Source organism: Ostreococcus tauri, assembly GCF_000214015.3.
Source record: "Ostreococcus tauri WGS project CAID00000000 data, contig chromosome 16, whole genome shotgun sequence".
NCBI classification, from domain to species: domain Eukaryota; kingdom Viridiplantae; phylum Chlorophyta; class Mamiellophyceae; order Mamiellales; family Bathycoccaceae; genus Ostreococcus; species Ostreococcus tauri.
Window position 1 is genome coordinate 195868 of NC_014441.2, and position 16645 is coordinate 212512.

The 16645-nt window shown below is 54.8% G+C and overlaps 9 protein-coding genes across 9 annotated transcripts; 6 read left to right on the plus strand and 3 right to left on the minus strand.

Annotated features, from left to right (window-relative positions):
* Nucleotides 1–1674, minus strand: OT_ostta16g01240 (unnamed product; the record flags this gene model as incomplete). The annotated part of the gene is made up of 2 exons (XM_022985525.1): nt 1–1056; nt 1088–1674. Coding segments are annotated over 2 exons (1643 nt in total), but the record flags the coding sequence as incomplete, so codon positions are not given.
* A 396-nt stretch (nt 1675–2070) lies between these two features.
* Nucleotides 2071–6327, plus strand: OT_ostta16g01250 (Aminotransferase, class-II, pyridoxal-phosphate binding site; the record flags this gene model as incomplete). Its single annotated transcript, XM_003078367.2, has 1 exon — nt 2071–6327. The coding sequence occupies one exon, from the start codon at nt 2071–2073 to the stop codon at nt 6325–6327; it is 4257 nt and encodes a 1418-aa protein (XP_003078415.2).
* Nucleotides 6328–6567: 240 nt separating this feature from the next.
* OT_ostta16g01255 (Plastid lipid-associated protein/fibrillin conserved domain) lies at nt 6568–7281 on the plus strand (the record flags this gene model as incomplete). The annotated part of the gene is made up of 1 exon (XM_022985527.1): nt 6568–7281. The coding sequence occupies one exon, from the start codon at nt 6568–6570 to the stop codon at nt 7279–7281; it is 714 nt and encodes a 237-aa protein (XP_022840327.1).
* A 64-nt stretch (nt 7282–7345) lies between these two features.
* On the plus strand, nt 7346–8761 carry OT_ostta16g01260 (Flavin amine oxidase; the record flags this gene model as incomplete). Its single annotated transcript, XM_003078366.2, has 1 exon — nt 7346–8761. The coding sequence occupies one exon, from the start codon at nt 7346–7348 to the stop codon at nt 8759–8761; it is 1416 nt and encodes a 471-aa protein (XP_003078414.2).
* Nucleotides 8762–8900: 139 nt separating this feature from the next.
* Nucleotides 8901–9755, plus strand: OT_ostta16g01270 (Thiamin pyrophosphokinase, catalytic domain; the record flags this gene model as incomplete). The annotated part of the gene is made up of 1 exon (XM_022985528.1): nt 8901–9755. One exon carries the CDS (start codon nt 8901–8903, stop codon nt 9753–9755), a length of 855 nt encoding a protein of 284 aa, XP_022840328.1.
* A 129-nt stretch (nt 9756–9884) lies between these two features.
* OT_ostta16g01280 (Mago nashi protein) lies at nt 9885–10469 on the minus strand (the record flags this gene model as incomplete). Its single annotated transcript, XM_003078365.1, has 2 exons — nt 9885–10292; nt 10440–10469. The coding sequence occupies 2 exons, from the start codon at nt 10467–10469 to the stop codon at nt 9885–9887; spliced, it is 438 nt and encodes a 145-aa protein (XP_003078413.1).
* A 132-nt stretch (nt 10470–10601) lies between these two features.
* OT_ostta16g01290 (Beta-lactamase-like) lies at nt 10602–12920 on the plus strand (the record flags this gene model as incomplete). Its single annotated transcript, XM_022985529.1, has 1 exon — nt 10602–12920. The coding sequence occupies one exon, from the start codon at nt 10602–10604 to the stop codon at nt 12918–12920; it is 2319 nt and encodes a 772-aa protein (XP_022840329.1).
* A 49-nt stretch (nt 12921–12969) lies between these two features.
* On the plus strand, nt 12970–13785 carry OT_ostta16g01295 (NAD(P)-binding domain; the record flags this gene model as incomplete). The annotated part of the gene is made up of 1 exon (XM_022985530.1): nt 12970–13785. The coding sequence occupies one exon, from the start codon at nt 12970–12972 to the stop codon at nt 13783–13785; it is 816 nt and encodes a 271-aa protein (XP_022840330.1).
* A 41-nt stretch (nt 13786–13826) lies between these two features.
* On the minus strand, nt 13827–16619 carry OT_ostta16g01300 (C2 calcium-dependent membrane targeting; the record flags this gene model as incomplete). The annotated part of the gene is made up of 1 exon (XM_003078363.2): nt 13827–16619. One exon carries the CDS (start codon nt 16617–16619, stop codon nt 13827–13829), a length of 2793 nt encoding a protein of 930 aa, XP_003078411.2.
* Nucleotides 16620–16645: the final 26 nt, after the last annotated feature.

A 16645-nucleotide genomic window follows, 5' to 3' on the forward strand; every position in this document is an offset into this window, starting at 1 on the left:
TCAAGCTTACGCGCCGTCTTCTCAACCTTTTCTAGCGCCTCGGAGATGTGTTCTTGTCGAACTCGACCGCGCCATCGCTCATTTTCAAACGTGAACCGGTTTGGAATATTTTCGAGTTTGAGCGGTTGGTCCGTTCCCTCCATGATGAACGCTGAGTCGTCACGATCGTCGCTATCGCCATCATCGTCGTCGCGGTCGTCTATCTTATCGCGCAAGATCAACGCCCCGTTAAGTACGTCATCCGAAATCACCGCTTCGATCATCGACGTCGCCTCAATGCATGACTTCGCAAGGATGTCGCCGGTGAGCTTAGAACCGAGCTTCAGAGACGTGGGATCGATCATCAGATCCCCGGCACGTCGCATGTTCTCGTCTTGATGCGTGAGCAAAGCGCTCACGCCTCGCGCCATCGAAGCCAGATCCGCGAAGAACGTATGACTCGCCTCGCGCTGACTCAATAACTTTGCCACTTTGCTCGGAGGTAAAACCTCCAGTTGGGGCATCGCTGAGGTTGTTTTCATAAATAAAGTGCATGCCTCCTGAATCGACATAGCTGTTTCCGGCGGCGGTGGGTGAAGCAGAAGTTCCTGGAGATACGAGCGGCAAGCCGCAGGTACGGAACGCTCTGGTAAAAGGTGCGTCAGCAGCGGAGGGACTGACCGCGTGGGCAATATCCCGAGCTGTTGCGCAGTCGACAGCGACAGTGGCGCCGGACGACCGTTGTTCTCGACGTTTACGCGGGTAAACATCTGATTGGGGCTGATTCCGTGGTCGAGGCGCACTAAATCTAACAATTTATCCACGACATCGCCCGAATATTTCACTGCGTCCACACCTTCGGCGGCGGACAAGATGGATTGCACCTCCCATCGCAGGCGGCGACTCGGCGCGCTCGTCCCGGCGGCGTTTCGACCACTCTGCGCGTGACCGCTTCCCAGACTTTCGTGCCTGTACAGCGGAGGCGCAATCCCTCCCGATGAGAGCTTTGCCGCGGCTGCCTCCGCGGTCAATCCTTCAAGTCTTGTCATTCTCTCGAATGCAATCATCCAAGAATCGCTCCACACCGCTTCGAATCTTGAGTGCATGCTCATCGATCATAAGACCGAATTGATTATCCTTCTCCTTGATCAAATCTCGCAGGAAAATTTCCCTCATTCGCTTTTCGTCCTCAGCGCTTGCGCGTCCCTCCTCAGAGTCGTCCTCGGAATCCATCTCGTCCGTGGCCAGCGGAACAATCTCTTGCAACCGCTTCATAGCCTGCATATACTCATCGTTCTCAATCTTGCGTTTCGTCGCCGGAGAGACCGCGGACGGGTAGCCATAAAAGGTAAAGTACCGCTCGCACATTCCGTACGGCGTCCCGCCTCCGCTTCTCAATAACGACGCGTACTCGGCGTGATCCCAGGTCACCCCGTTCAACCCCTTCGACGCAAACGCTCGATTAAACGCCACTCTGTGTCCGTCTCCATGCACGTCGACGACCGCGCCATCGCACTCGATCACCACCAGCGTCTTCTTTGACTCTAGTTGGTCATTTTCAAATTCCGATTCATCCGCGCTCGCAGCGTTGGTGCCAACTCGACGCTCAACGCGAGACGAGCGCGATCGCCATCGCGCGCGCACAACGCCACCACCGTGCGCGCGCGACGTCGAGGTCGGCGTCGAGGTCGACATGCGTCGAGGAGCGGCGTCGAAAACGACGACCGGGACGACGACGACCAGCCCGTCGCTGTTTCCGGTACACGCGGGTGTTCATATGTCGTCGACGTGGCGCCGTGGCGAAACGATGAGTCATGACTGGTCAAAATCTCTCGAGAAACGGAGAAACGCGTCTCTCGACGCCGCGGACGACGCGACGACGGTCGTGAGACGCCGACGCGACGACAAAGCCCCGTCCGCGGTCGCGGTGACTCGAGCGCACGCGCGCGTTCGCCTCGAGTGCGATCACAGCGCTCGAATCGGCGTCGAACGCCCCTTCGAGAGGGATCTATCCACCGACAGCTCATCGTCGACGGCGCAACGGAATACTTGGAAGCCTAGCGCCTCGTTCGCGGCCGCGCGTCGATCGAGATGGAGTACGCGGAGTACAAGGCGGACAGTAAGAACTTTGTGCTGAAGAATCGGTCGGCGTACCGCGTGTTCGGACACACGGCGGCGACATTGTCACAGTACTGCGTGTACGTCGCCGAGGGCGTGGCGAAGAACACGTACAACGCCTTGCGAGGGATCAAGGACTGGCGGACGGATGACGAGAACGGGGAGAAGAATGACCTCGCGCCGCTAAGCGCGGGGAAAGCGAAGGACTTTTTCTACATCGCGAACATGTACGGGAACATCGAGGACACGTTTAACCGACCGATTTACTCGAGTCCCGAGGACTTTATCGATGTCGCAATCCGCGCGCCAGAGCACAGCAGAGGATATTTCGCTCGTCTTCAGGCGACGCCAGAGTCGCGAAGGTGCCTGAACTTGGGTAGCTACAACTATCTTGGATTTGGGGGGGTGAATGAGACCTGCACGCCGGTCGTTGAGCGCTCGCTATCGGAGCATCCGGTGACCACCGGGTCACCTGCGGCGGAGCTTGGGCGCGACTCGAATCTGCGTGCAGTGGAGGAACTCGTGGCTAGATTCGTAGGCAAGGAAGATGCGTGCGTGGTGGGAATGGGTTTCGCGACGAATAGTACAGTGATTCCGGCGCTGTGTTCCAAGGGTGATCTGATCATTTCCGACGCCCTGAACCATGCGTCCATCGTCGAAGGAGCTCGACTCAGTGGAGCAAAGATCAAGCCGTTCAAGCACCAGTGCGTCGGTGACTTGGAACTCATCCTGCAAGATGCTGTTTTAGGAGGGTACAACTACAATAAGATCGTCGTCATCGTCGAAGGTATTTACTCTATGGAAGGGGAGCTTTGCAACCTGAAGCCGATCGTTGAGGTGGCTAAAATGTACGGAGCGCACGTATATTTGGATGAGGCACACTCCATAGGTGCCATCGGTGCGACGGGACGTGGCGTCACAGAGGAGCTCGGCGTAGACACGAAAGACATCACGGTTATGATGGGTACATTTACGAAATCGTTTGGCGCCGCTGGTGGTTACGTCGCGGGTGATAAGGAGCTGGTTGAGGCAGTGAAGCGCTTCTCTCTTGGTTACACAGAGGCGGTATCCATGGCGCCAGCGGTTTGTGCACAAGTTCTCGCTTCGTTCCGCATGATAACGGGAGAGGATGGAACTGACATTGGCAAGCAAAAACTGACGGCTTTGCGAGAAAACTCGAAATTTTTCCGCGAAGGTTTGGAGAACCTCGGTTTGGAAGTTCTCGGGCACCATCCGTCACCGATCATGCCCGTCATGTTGTATCAGCCATACAAGATTGGCGATTTCTCGCGACTCGCTTTCAATCGTGGCTTAGCTGTTGTCGTCGTCGGTTCACCAGCGACACCAATCACGCAGCCGCGTGTGAGATTCTGCATATCCGCCGCTCACAAACGAGATGATTTGGAGAAAGCACTGCATGACATTTCAGACATCTCCGACGAGCTCTGCCTGAAGTTCAAAAAGTACCCGCCAAACAGATTTTTCCCCGGATCAATCGTGGTAGAGGAGGAGCGAGCACGAAAGGAGAGCCAGAAACGAGTCGCGCAGGCGCTCAAAATAAGAGAAAAGGCTCTGGCTTCGGCTTCGCGCCTTCATTGGGCACCAGTGAGTGTCGGGAGCAAGGTGAACGAGGAGATGAAGCTCGAAGACGAAAAGGTGGCACAGTACGCAAAGGCTGAGCTCAGGGATTCTTATGACATGGTGCTCAGCTCACAGGACTTCTTGGATCTGACACACGATAAAACGATGAGATCGCAGTGCGCTGAAACGATTCATCGTTACGGCCTTGGATCTTGTTCACCGCGCGGTTTCTATGGCACATTCCGACCACACATGGACTTGGAGGAAAAGATTGCGAAGTTTCTTGGAGTCGGTGAAGCCGTGCTGTACTCTTTTGGAGTGTGCACCGCGTCAAGTGTTATTCAAGCGCTCGCGTCGAAAATGGATGTTGCGGTCGTCGATCGAGGCGTTGGACCCAGCATCATCGCTGGCTTGCGCTTGGCAAAGCTTGAAGTTCGATGGTACGATCACGCCGATGCTGCAGATGCTGCTCGTGTGTTCGCTCAGATCGAAACCGAAGATGGTGCGACTTCCGCGAGATTGACGCGACCGGTCAGGCGACGATGGCTGATCACTGAAGCTTGCTTCAGCTCGACTGGACGATGCGCGCCTCTGCGAGAACTTGTCGCTTTGAAGGATCATCACCACGCACGCATGATTCTTGACGAGTCTTTTTCATTCGGAGCCATGGGAGAGACTGGACGGGGATTGATCGAGCATGTTGGTTTGGGCAGTGGCTCCGTGGATGTTATTTGCGCTAGTTTGGAGAACTCGTGCGCCTCTGTTGGTGGTTTCGTGGCTGGTGATACTGGTGTGGTGGCGTATCAACGCCTGATGGGAAGCGGTTACGTGTTCTCCGCTTCGTTACCACCGTATCTGGCCACGGCTTCGTGCCATGCCATTAGCCGTATCGAAGCCGAACCGGCCATGCTTGATAAACTGCGCGACAGTGCGCGGCGCATTCGCAGTGCACTGGTGAGTGGAGAAATTCCGGGTATGACGACTGAGGCCGACACGGACTCACCTGTCATCCCAGTCAAGCTTTCGGCGGGCGTCGGCAGCGGTGACGAAACCATGCTTTTGCATCAAATTGCCGCGCGCATGAGAAGTAAGGGCTTTGGAATTTGTGTGGCGCGAGTGAGCCCGGTTATTTTGCCCTCTCACCGTTCACCACCTGCTCTTCGAATGTGCGCACACGCGAACTTTTCATCTGACAAGATTGACAACATGCTCGCGGTCCTTCGTGAAGCTGCTTTGGATATTCTGCCTCAACACGCTTTAGCGTCACCTATGCCACAAAAGCGAATGTCAGTCGATCATCAAGTGAAACTGTCTCCCCGGTCGCTTTTCATCGCTCAGTCGTATGCTCCATCGGTGCCAGGCGAAGAAAAAGCTATGCGTAGCAACGAGCTTGAGGCCATTAGGAAGAAATTACTCGTAGAAGAAGAAGCCGAAGAAACGAAGGCTTGGAAGCTGTCGCTTTTGGACAACGATATCGACGAAGAACCGAAGAGTCTTTCGGTTCCTCTTCTCGTCGCGCTGCTGTGGTGCCACAACTTGTTCCGTCGCTACATCATCGGGCAAATCAATATCACGAAGCACTTGGTTCCAAATATTCTCACCAAGGTTGGGCTTCACCCAGATCAAGTCGGGACGATCGGAAGAACCTTTCACGTCACTTCGATGTGGCTAGGTAGTCGTAATTTCTATTATTTGGTGCTTCCTATCGTTGTGTGGACCGTCGACAGCAGCTATGCGCAGTTGATGATGATCTTGTACTGCATGAGCTGTGCCTACGGTTGCTTGACAAAGGGCACGATGAGCACGCAAAGCTCAAGTAAGCGACCGGTGAACAGCGCGCTTGGTGCCTTGGATCCGCATAAGGTGTACGCTTGGCCGTCCATCGCCGGTATGAATGCAGCAGCCATGCCCTTCTACATGCTTCGTTGGCGTTACGGTAGCGTGCCGCTGTGGGACATGGAGAATCCTTACATGGTCATTGCACACTACTCCATTGGATTCGCATACATGCTAGCGATCGTAATGAGTCGATTAGCAGTTGGTGAAACCCCAGCGAACATGCAGGGAGGTGTTGTCTTAGGTGCAGTTGGGTTGAGACTTGTTTTGCCTTTCACCGAGTGGTGCAACACAGGTCTCAAGGCGGGAACAGTAATGACAGTGCAAGGCGCTGCCTTCCTCGGTTTGACCGCTGCTGGTATTCTTCTTTTCCCTGTTCCCTTGAACAGTCGAGGACAAGTTCTCGCGGGTGCGCAGACGTGCTACCGTCGTATGTGGAGGACCCTGTTTTACATGCTCTCATTTTACATGGGATCGATCTGGCGCAACAAGCCGCACCCAACAAAGCTTCCGAAGACGACACAAGGATGGATCACCGTGATCGCCGTGAAGGCATTCATCGGCCACTTCTTTCTTTTCCTCACGGTGTACGTCTTCGGTTCGCTCGCGAAGATTGCTTTCGAGAACGCTCTGCGTATTTACGTGCGAGAGATCAAACCGCGCATCCAGCAACCCGGACAAAAGAGTGGCTCTGTCGGCACCGTGCACATGCGCCGAGCCGCGCTTTACTTCGTCGAGCTCGCCCAGGACGTCACCGCTGGTCTCACCACCGCGTACGCGGTTCCCAGAATTTTCGACACGCTCGCCATTTAAGCGCGTCGAACGTGTAATGTTACAACGATTCCAACGACTCTCTGAATTCCAAACGCAACCGCCGACTCCGGCGCGGTCACCAGTCACTATCATGTCCCCACAACTGCGCGCTTCTTACGAACTTCGCGAACGATGCTCGCTTCGTCGACCACATCGACGCTTCGATCGCATGTTGTCGCTAATCATCGCTCGCGCGCGCGTCGAACGCAGCCCATCGTGAAGGCGACGGCGACGACCGAGATGGATGACGTCGTCGCCGCCTCGAGCACGACGACGCTGAAGACGGACGTCTACGCCCTCGCCGCGTGCTCATCCAGGGGCGAGCGAGCGACATCGACGCAGCGTGAGAACATGCGAGTTTTAGTCGGCGCGCTGGAGAACCCGACGGCGTCGCCGGCGACGTCGGAGCTCCTGAGCGGGGCGTGGGAGCTGGTGTACGAGGAGAGCGGGCACCCGTTTCGATCGTCTCCCTTCTTCTGGGCGGTCGGAAAGCTCCTGGCGGACAGTGCGAACTTCTTTTATGACGCACACGAGCACCAGACGAGCATGTTCGGAGGTGGATGCGGCACGTGCCTGCAAATGATCGACGGGAAGGCGGAGACACTGACTTCGGACGTCATCGTCAAAGCGTCATTTGGCGTGCCCTTGCTCGGCTTTGCCCCTCTCGTTTCGGCTTGGGGGTCGGTCATCACGAAGGGAAAGATGCGTGTGGTAGATGAGAACACCGTGGCGGTCCCACTCGGGTCTCTCACGACGACTGTTCGCCAAGATGACACCTCCATTTTGCCGGCGTTTAACTTCTTAAACGGAACCACTGTCCCTGTCGGCGACGTCATGGGTCGTATCGCCGACGCTCAAGACGAGGTTTTCATGCGCATCACCTACTTAGACGACGACATGCGGATTTCCGAAATCGAGGACGGCACCACGCTCGTCTACCGTCGCAAGATGTGAGCCTTGTATTACATTATTAATGTTGCCAGAAGAGACGTGGCTCACCTCGTCATTCGTCGACTTCATGCGCGCGAACGCGCCCTCCGTCGTGCTCACCAACGCGCGAGGGAACGCGCACGTGAATCCTTCGCCTCGTCACAGATCCTGCCGTCGCGCCGAGACCCGTGCGCACGCGTCGTCGTCGTCGTCGAAAAAGGATAGCGCCGACGTCGTCGTCATCGGCGGTGGTCTGAGCGGTCTCGCAGCGTGTCGCGAGCTCGGCCGTCGCGGTGACGATTACCTGTTGCTTGAATCGAGCGATGACATCGGTGGACGCGTGCGAACGGACGTCGTGGACGGGTACTTACTCGACAGGGGGTTCGCCATCTTTCTCACATCGTACCCAGAGGCGCGACGGGTGCTGGATTACGACGCGCTGGATCTGAAACCGTTCTACGCTGGCGCGGACGTGAGATTCGACGGCGCGTTTCATCGTGTCGCGGATCCGTTTCGTCATCCCGTAGACGGGTTGCAGTCGTTGCCGAATCCAATTGGGAGTGTCGTCGATAAAGTCCTCGTGGGACTGGTTCGATTCCAAACCGTGCTGGCGTTGGGCAGCCTGGAGGACATGATGTCGCGCGACGGTGAGACGACCATCATGAAGCGCTTGAAAGACTTTGGATTCAGTGACGCGATGATCGACCGATTCTTCCGACCGTTTATGGCTGGAATTTTCTTCAACCGCGAGTTGACGACGTCGAGCAGGTTGTTCAACTTTGTCATGCGTATGCTCGCGACCGGGCAGAACTGTTTGCCGGCGAAGGGAATCGGAGCTGTGAGCGCGCAATTGCGCGACGGGCTCGCGTTAGATAGCGTTCGATTGAACGCAAAGGTAGCGAATGTGGGTGAGCGCAGCGCGGACCTTTCGAGGACACTCACGCTTGAGAGCGGCGAATCGATCACGGCGCGAAAGGCGATCATCGTCGCCTGTGAAGGTCCAGAGGCTGCGAGATTATTAGGAAAATCGTTGGGAAAAAGTCCGAGTAAGAGTGAATCCGCCGTGGGGACAACGTGTTTATATTTCGCCATGGAAAAGGCTCCAACAGAGGACGCGATCTTGTACTTGGACGGCGACAACAACGGTGGCATTGTGAACAACTGTTGCTTCCCGAGCAACGTCGCGCCATCATACGCCCCGGCGGGCAAATCTCTGGCGTCCGTCTCAATCATAGGCGTTCCCGAGGAAGACGACGAGACGATCGAGTCCAAGGTTCGCCAAGAGCTCTCCGCGTGGTTCGGCGCAGACTCTGTCTCCACGTGGCGTCTCCTCCGCGTCTACCGCATCCCGTACGCCCAGCCCAACCAGGAGGCGCCCACAGACTTCTGCCGTACAACCTCGCTCGGCGACGGCGTTTTCGTCGCCGGTGATCACAGATATTCCGCCACTTTCGACGGCGCCCTATTGAGCGGTCGTCGCGCTGCCGAGGAAGCCGTCGCGTAGTCATAGCGGACGCAAACAAAAAACAACTTACTCCGTCCTCACTCCTCGCATGCGCGCCAGCGCGGTCTCGCGGATCACGTCGCGAGCAACAGTACATTCAACGTTAACCTTAAGACACCGAACGCGACGTCGCGCGAAGATGTCCGTCAGACTAGAAGCGAGCGCGCCGGGCGAAGACGAAGCGTCGTCGTCTTCACGAGTGCGCATGCTAAATCATTTAACACCCGTGCGCGCCTCGGAGGATCTCACAGCGCAAGAGTGTGCATCTGATGCGGTGATATTGTTGAACTTCGACGTTCCATCCAACGCGCTTGGGCTTTGGATGCGGTGCGGGTACAGGGTGTGCGCGGACGGCGGCGCAAACAGAGTGCGCGACCTGCAGGATGAATACGAGCGAGCGACACACACGGTGAAGTACGCAGGCGATTCGGTGTTTAAACACCCGAATCGCATCGTCGGGGACATGGACAGTGTGTCGGCATCAGTGATGGCGATGTACAGGGACGATCCGAGGTACGGGTGCTGCGTAGACGATCAGAGAGAGGATCAGGATTCGACGGATTTCGTGAAGTGTCTGCGGGCAATCGTGCAACACAGACCAGAAATCAAGCGTGTCTTCACCCTGGGCGCGCTCGGGGGACGACTCGATCACATCTTGTACAACATGAAGACGCTATTTGATTTTCCATCGTTGGAGATTGTGCTCATCGGAGACCACTCGACGGCGTTCGCCGTACCTTCAGGGAGAACCATCGTCAAGCGCGATATGAGATACGAAACCGTTCACTGCGGATTGGTCCCCTTGCAAGGAGACGCGCGAGTGAGCACGAAGGGTTTGAAGTGGGATCTTAACGACGACGTCATGTCGTTCAACTCGGGTGGACTCATTTCGACGAGCAATCAGTTTGACGCCGACGTAGTCGTCATCGACACCGACACGCCGTTACTGTTTACTTCGTCGCCGTCGGTTCCATTGCGATCCGATGGCATCTGAGACGATCGGCGATAGATAACTTAGCGATATACGCCGCGTGGATGAGAGCTGATTAGAAACGAAGGTAGCAGAAGAATGAAGAGATTTTCTATGTTTTCCTACATACTACCGACGCCGTGAATGCGAGTCTCAGATGGGTTTGATTTTCATGTGCAGCGTGATGAGCGACAACACCATACACTTGAGATCCTGTACCAAGTAATAAAACTTCCTGAACCCGTCTGGATCCTTGCTGTTTTGCACGTCCAACAGCGATCCAATTTTTGATGTCACAAACTCAATATGTTCGTCGCCGAACACAATCGTCAGCTCCTGTCGTCCCTCGCGATCAGGCTCAGGCCAATTTTTATCGTCTCCCTTCATCACTTCGCTCTCTCTAACGATTCGTGCCACCTCCTTCAGCACCTCCTTGGACACCGTCAGTTCCTTGCGAATGCACGTGTCGTTCTTGTAGTTTGAGTTATTCGCGTACCGCAGCTTGCCGTCTGGTCTGAACTCGTACTCCAAGAACTCGTGACCGAAACGCCCTTTGTGCCCCTACCGCACGCGCGATGATTCGTTCGCGAGTCAGTCTTCATCTCTCTCGAGCGCGCTCGTCCCGTCTCGTCGCACCCGCGCTCCTTCGCTCTCGTCTCCCTCGCGTCGATTTCGTCATCCTCATCGCTCGTCGCTAGAAGCGCGCACCACGTAGTAACGAACGTAAAAGTCATCCATCGCGTCGTCGTCCCGCGTTCGCTCGAGATCGACTTCCGCGCCCGTCGAGCGCAGATGTGACGCGTTCGCTCGCGGCCGCCACGGCCACGACGCGAAGGCTTGACGGCAGTTCGCCTCGCGCGCGCGCGCTCAATGGATCGCGCGGCGGCGTCGACGGCGACGTCGACGAGTGCTGTGTCGTCCAACCCGGAACCACTCGCGTCCGGCGCGTGCACCGTCCTAGTCGTCGGTGCCGAGGGTGATTTCGTCGAACCGTCTCTGCTCGTGACCACGAGCTCGGGGGCGCAGTACGCGTTCGAAGTCCCGGAGGCGTACTCCAGACTCGCTTTGGAGCATCGAGCGCGACCGGGATCGAAGTTGAAAGCGTGCTTCGTCACCGAGCGAAGCGCTCGAGCGGTGGGTGGACTCACGGGACTGATTTTAAGACTGGCGGCGGACGGACACGCGCGGTTGGTCGTGGCGGGACCAAACGGCACGGCGGCGGAGGTGTGCGCGGCGCAAAAGTGCGCGCGATGGGTGCATCCGGAGGTTCATGGAGTGAATCTGCGCTCGAACACGCGACGGTGCGGAGGGATCGGGTGTTACGCGGACGAGGCTGTGACGGTGTGGCCACTGTTCTTGGACGACGACTGCGAGTGTCTCGTGTGTGAGTGGGAGGAGCACAGGCGGAACAAGGCGGTTTCGAGCGAAGAGGATGGGTCAGATGATGGTAAAGGAGTCGATGGATCCGATCACGCACGATGCACTTCGACAGATGTGAGATCGGCCGCTCAAACCATTTGCGTTGGTTATGTGTGCGAGCTGAAAGACACCGCCGATTCACTGGGTGTTCGCATCTTGATCATGAACGCGAAGAGTTCGGACCACGTTCCACGACTGTCTTCTATTCCTACACTACGATGTTTTTCAACAAAAGCTTGTCATGCCATCGACGCTGTTTTCCACTGCACGCCTACAGATGTGGCGAGCACACCTACATACCAGTCGTGGGCGGAGTCACTTTCATGCGAGCACTTTTTCTGTCGATCATGCGACGAGTTGGGGTTCCGAGCGAGCGCTCGAATGTCATTGCGACTGAATACTGTGGATTCAGATGCTTTTCCTATCCCAAAAGCTCTCCATGGATCGCGAAACGGAGGTCTTACTGGGCGATTTGAGGTCCTCGGGTTGTGTGCTTCCATTCGTGTCTGCAAAAACGAATCGAAGAAGTGCAAACTGGATGCTCAGACGCTGAGGCCCGATGATTTACAGCCTGATGCAGTTTTGAACGAGCTTAAGATGCTGCGTCCAGATTTAGCGACTTCATCGCAAGCAACTCTGGAAAGAATAAAGCGCGATGAAGTTGCCGATCTCAAGGACCCAAACGATGAAACAAGTCAAGACGTTGCCCTCGCTCTAAAATCCAGGCTTATGCGTGGATTAATTGGAATGAAGAGAAAAACGAGCGAATTCGACCCTGAAATCATATTTCTTGGCACTGGCTCTGCCGAACCGAGCAAGTATCGTGGAAGCAGTGGCATTCTCGTTGAGCTACCACACCCGACAGTATCACATGGAAAGTCATGGTTGATGCTTGACTGCGGCGAGGGAACGGTCGGGTCTATAGCGCGAATGTTTGGCCGTGAAGTGATGATGTCGATCGTGCAAAGTCTGAAGATGGTCTGGATCTCTCATCACCACGCAGACCACATGTTGGGCGTTCGTGGCGTGTTGGATGTACACTCTCAAACTTGTGAGGCACCGCTCACTCTAGTCGGACCAACGATATTGAGAGAGTGGTTAGAAATATGTGGTGTGTCAAAGTCATCGTATCGATTCATTCGCTCGCGGGACTTGTTTGCGGGTCCTTTTGGACGTTTGCCACCACCACCACCACCACCAATGCAACCAAAGTCGCAACCAAGATCAGTTGTCAACGCGCATCAATCGATGCCGTCGGGTCCCAACTCAAATCGAGGTTCGCTCAGTTCAATAGAAACCACCCTCATTCAGCTGACTGGCCTGAGTCGAATCGAGGCAGTTCCAGTGGAGCACTGCAGAGACGCCGCGGCGCTCATTATTGGATCACCGTCCAACTGGAGTCTTGCTTACTCGGGTGATTGCAGACCGTCGCGAGCATTTGCCCGCGCAGCAAGAGGGTGTGACGTTATGATCCACGTAGCAACTTTCGAGAATGAGTTGTACAATCACGCAGTGAGAAAACGGCACTCAACGACATCAGAAGCGTTGGAAACAGCAGCAGATGCGCAGGTGAAGCACATTGTACTCACGCATTTCAGTCAGAGGTACCCGAAAGCGATCAGCCTAGACAGTCTAAGCATAGAGCCCATCATTGCGTTCGACGGTTTTCGCGTTTTGCTTAGTCAACTGGATCGCATGAAACATCTGCAACCCACTATCGCACGGGTCGCTTCTCTCGGCAGCGAAGCACGTTCCGAGGTAGATATGTAGAAAATACCTTGTGGTATTCGTTAAATCGAGAGGCGTTAGATCAAGACGCATGTTCCGCAGTAAGCTCGCCACGACCGCGCGCACCGCGAAATGCTACTATCGCACTCACGGATACGCAACTTACCTGCTGGCAGATTCATGTCATGGCAGTGGCGGAACGCCACTTGCTAAAGCCATTCTTGGATCCAGCTCAGCGCGACTCGCCGCTGCGACGCAATCCGTCGCGTGCGCCGCAGATTTTAAACATGATATGTGGGACGGTGATCGTCTTCTCACGTCTACGGTCAATTTGACGTGCGAGTCTGATGTGCAGAAATTTGTCGCGCAGGTTCAGTATTCACTCTCCGAGACAATCGACATTCTCCTCGCAAACGTAGGTGAAGTCCCAGGTCGCTGGAGAACCTCCTTCAATTCGACACCGCTCATTCCAGAAGTGCGCGCCAATGAGTGGATACGGCTTTGCAAGGACGTTGCGGGGGTTGGAATTCTTCTTAAAAATGTTTTGCCCACGCTGATGCGGCATCCCACAGATCATCGAAAAGTTGTCGTAATTTTCACGCACCAAGCGCCGCTACATTGCGTCGAAACTGTCGCATTGAAATCGATTTCATCAGCACTTGACGAGTTAGTCGCGTCGACGAGCCTGGAATTGGCGCGGAAGAGCCCTACGGAGTTCGTGACGGTGAAGGTACATACACCAAATTTAGAGTCCAACGATGCGCTCGCATGGGGCAGGGAAGTGGTTCGGCAAATCGGACGGTTGCGACTCGAAGCGACGTTCGCCTCTACTCACGATGGGCAACATTTGCCCATTCCAGGTTATCCTGACAAGCCCGATACATTCTGGTATGGGGCACATGTTTGATCGACAAGTTGTACAAAATTCTGTTTTTGTTGCTACAATTCTCACGTGTATGGTTGCCAGTTGAACGCGATGTCTAGCTCACCCGACTTAGCGTTGCCAACTTTAAACCTCGCCTCCATCGATCCACCGTGGTGAATGATAGTCGAAATCGGCACTTCAAGATTCCCCATGAATTTACTCTTAGTCCCCATCGGAAACGTCGAATCAACGTCAAACAGCTCTATCGACACCTTCGTGTCTTCACTTGCAGGAGAGAACTCAAACATGGCGTTAAACTCTGGATTCAGGTTCTTGTAATGAATCTTTGAGCTATAAACCGTGTAATCATGAGCTTCCGCATTCTTCTTGCCCTTCTTACCTCTCTTGCCCCTCAGTATTTTGCCCTTGTCCATGTCCATACTATCAAGGGTGAACTTTGGCACCTTGACCTTAACGTAAGGATCTGACAATCCATTCGAATCCATTGGTTGCAAATTTCGGCCGCGGATCACGTGAACCGACAGTAGCCCAAGACCAGTGAACATATTTTGTGCGATGTCGCTGCCGAACGAGATGAACTGTGCATTCAGCAACAGTTTCATGGGCGGTTTTTTCACATTCCCCTTGACTTGCTCCGGGAAATCGAGCCAAAGTTCTTGTTCACTCCCATCAGCTGTCGCGGCTTTGATCGTGTCTATGCGTACTTCCGTGGCACCCAACTTGTCATCGCTACTAAGAGGATCTACGTCGTGATCGTACATGGCGACCTTGAGCACTCTCAAGTCGACATCATCGACTGGAATGTAAAAGATTTCATTCCAGACTGGGTCTTCGTTGTTCATAATCGTCGTCGTGTTTACTTGCAACCCATGTTTCTTGACAAACATCTTCACGAATGGATCCGTCTTGGACAAGAGATCCGCGCTTGGAACGTTCTCAGCTCGCACAACAGTTACCTTGAGTACCCCAGTGTTGCGCAGCTGCAAAACGTTATGGTCGTACCACTTGAATGGCTTCACCTCGCCGTCCGGCATGACGATTGGATCAAAATTGAAGCTCAACGGTATGACCAGACGCTCGGGCTGAATAAACATGTCGCCAAGGAGACCGGCGACAAACTCCTCGAGCCACTTGTCAATTGCGGCGTAGAGCACATCCAACCCACTCGGTAACTCTACGTGAAACTCAACGATAGGTCTCTCTGTCATAGAAATTACGACACCACCAAGCGGGCTTGGCAGCGGCACAAGGGGATTCAGTGTCACCCGGAGCTTGGTGTAAATCTCAAGATCTTTAACTGCGATGTTAATGTCTGCTCCTATGTGGGTTTTTGCCGCAAGAACGATGTTTGACCTTCCAGCCCAGGCAAAATCTATATCAAGGCTCATACCTTTGTCCTCGGCTTTTTTCCCGACATATGAGACGCTTCGCACCATGAAAGGGTTTTCGCCGAAATCGAGCTGCTTGAAAGTCAGCCTCTTCAACATGGAGGGGCGAGATTGCTCCATCAACGGCTCAACGATCTCGCGAACCAGCTCGCTCGCCGCTTTGTTGTAGAAGGGCCAGACCTGTGTCAAGAAATTGTTCAGCCACGGAACAAGCTCATCTGGGCGGTATCTCGCCCAAACGGGCGCCGCATTCATGTATTGGATGTCGTTTGTACGAACCACCGGTGAGCCCATGAGTTGGGCCATGTGCTTCGCATCTTTTTCCAACGCAAGGAAAGCACCCATCACTGTCCTGATGCGCTGTTGCTTTTCATGGCGCTGATCTTGCCTCCAAACGATAAACCAACCAACACCAAAGGCGATCAGGAATGAAAAGATACCGCGATTGTCGCTCAGCCATCCAACGGTGAAGATGACCAGAGTTTGCCAGAAGAAGCCGACCGCGCCTATCAAGGAGCAGATAACCTGCGAATTCACTATTGAACCTCGCCAGAACATGCGACACAACTCCATGTTCATGTTGAGCACAGTTCGCGTCATAAAAAGGCTCGATAAGATTGCAGAAAGGAGCCTGGAATATGCCTGAAACGTGCCGTTCATTAGCAGCCTATGGTAAAGAAGAAAGTTTGGCACCCAAAACAACGTGATGACACCGACTACGCAGAATTTACCGTACGCTAAACCCATTTGCTTTGCTGACGATGCCATCATGCTCGGGAACGGACCGTTAAACCACGGCCCGTTCCCGGGAGCATAATCAGAGAAGTCTTTGTCCGTCAAATTCGTCGGTTCCAACTTATGATCACCTCTTGCAAGGTTGCCAATGGAGTACTTTTTTGGTTTTCTCACCGTCGTCTCTCGTTGTATATCCGGCGGTGCCAGCCATTCTGGACCATATGAAACCGGTAACTCATTCGCCTTTAATTTTGGTTCGGCCTCGTACCTTTTGAGACGCTCGCTCAGCTCGACGGGTGGCTTGGCGACCGTCTGGTTCGGAGCCTTCACGATCGATTGTCTTCGAAGCAGGCTACGGTTTTGATCGGCGTCCTCGTCCTCGTTCATCGCCGCCCGAGCACTGTTTAGCAGTGACTGATCGAAGCGATACACGTCGTCATCGTCTCCTTCCAACACCTGGTCGTCCTCCACCGCGATCGCGTTCTTCTTCTTCGTCTTGAAGTCTTTTTTCGAAATCTCCTGATTCCTGGTTTGAGGTCGAAGCGATGCGATCGGTTCCCCCCTCGTCACCTCTCGTTCGCTCCCGACCGACATTCCGCTGTCCTCAGCGAACGCGCTGAGGTTCTTCGTCGAATCGTCGCCCAATCTTCTTCCATCCGCCGTCTTGCGCAAGCGAAACTCCGTCTCCTGGGCCTCGGGCGCGGCGCCGCTCTTGGAGGAACACACGCCCATGACGACAACGTGCTCGACGCCGCGCT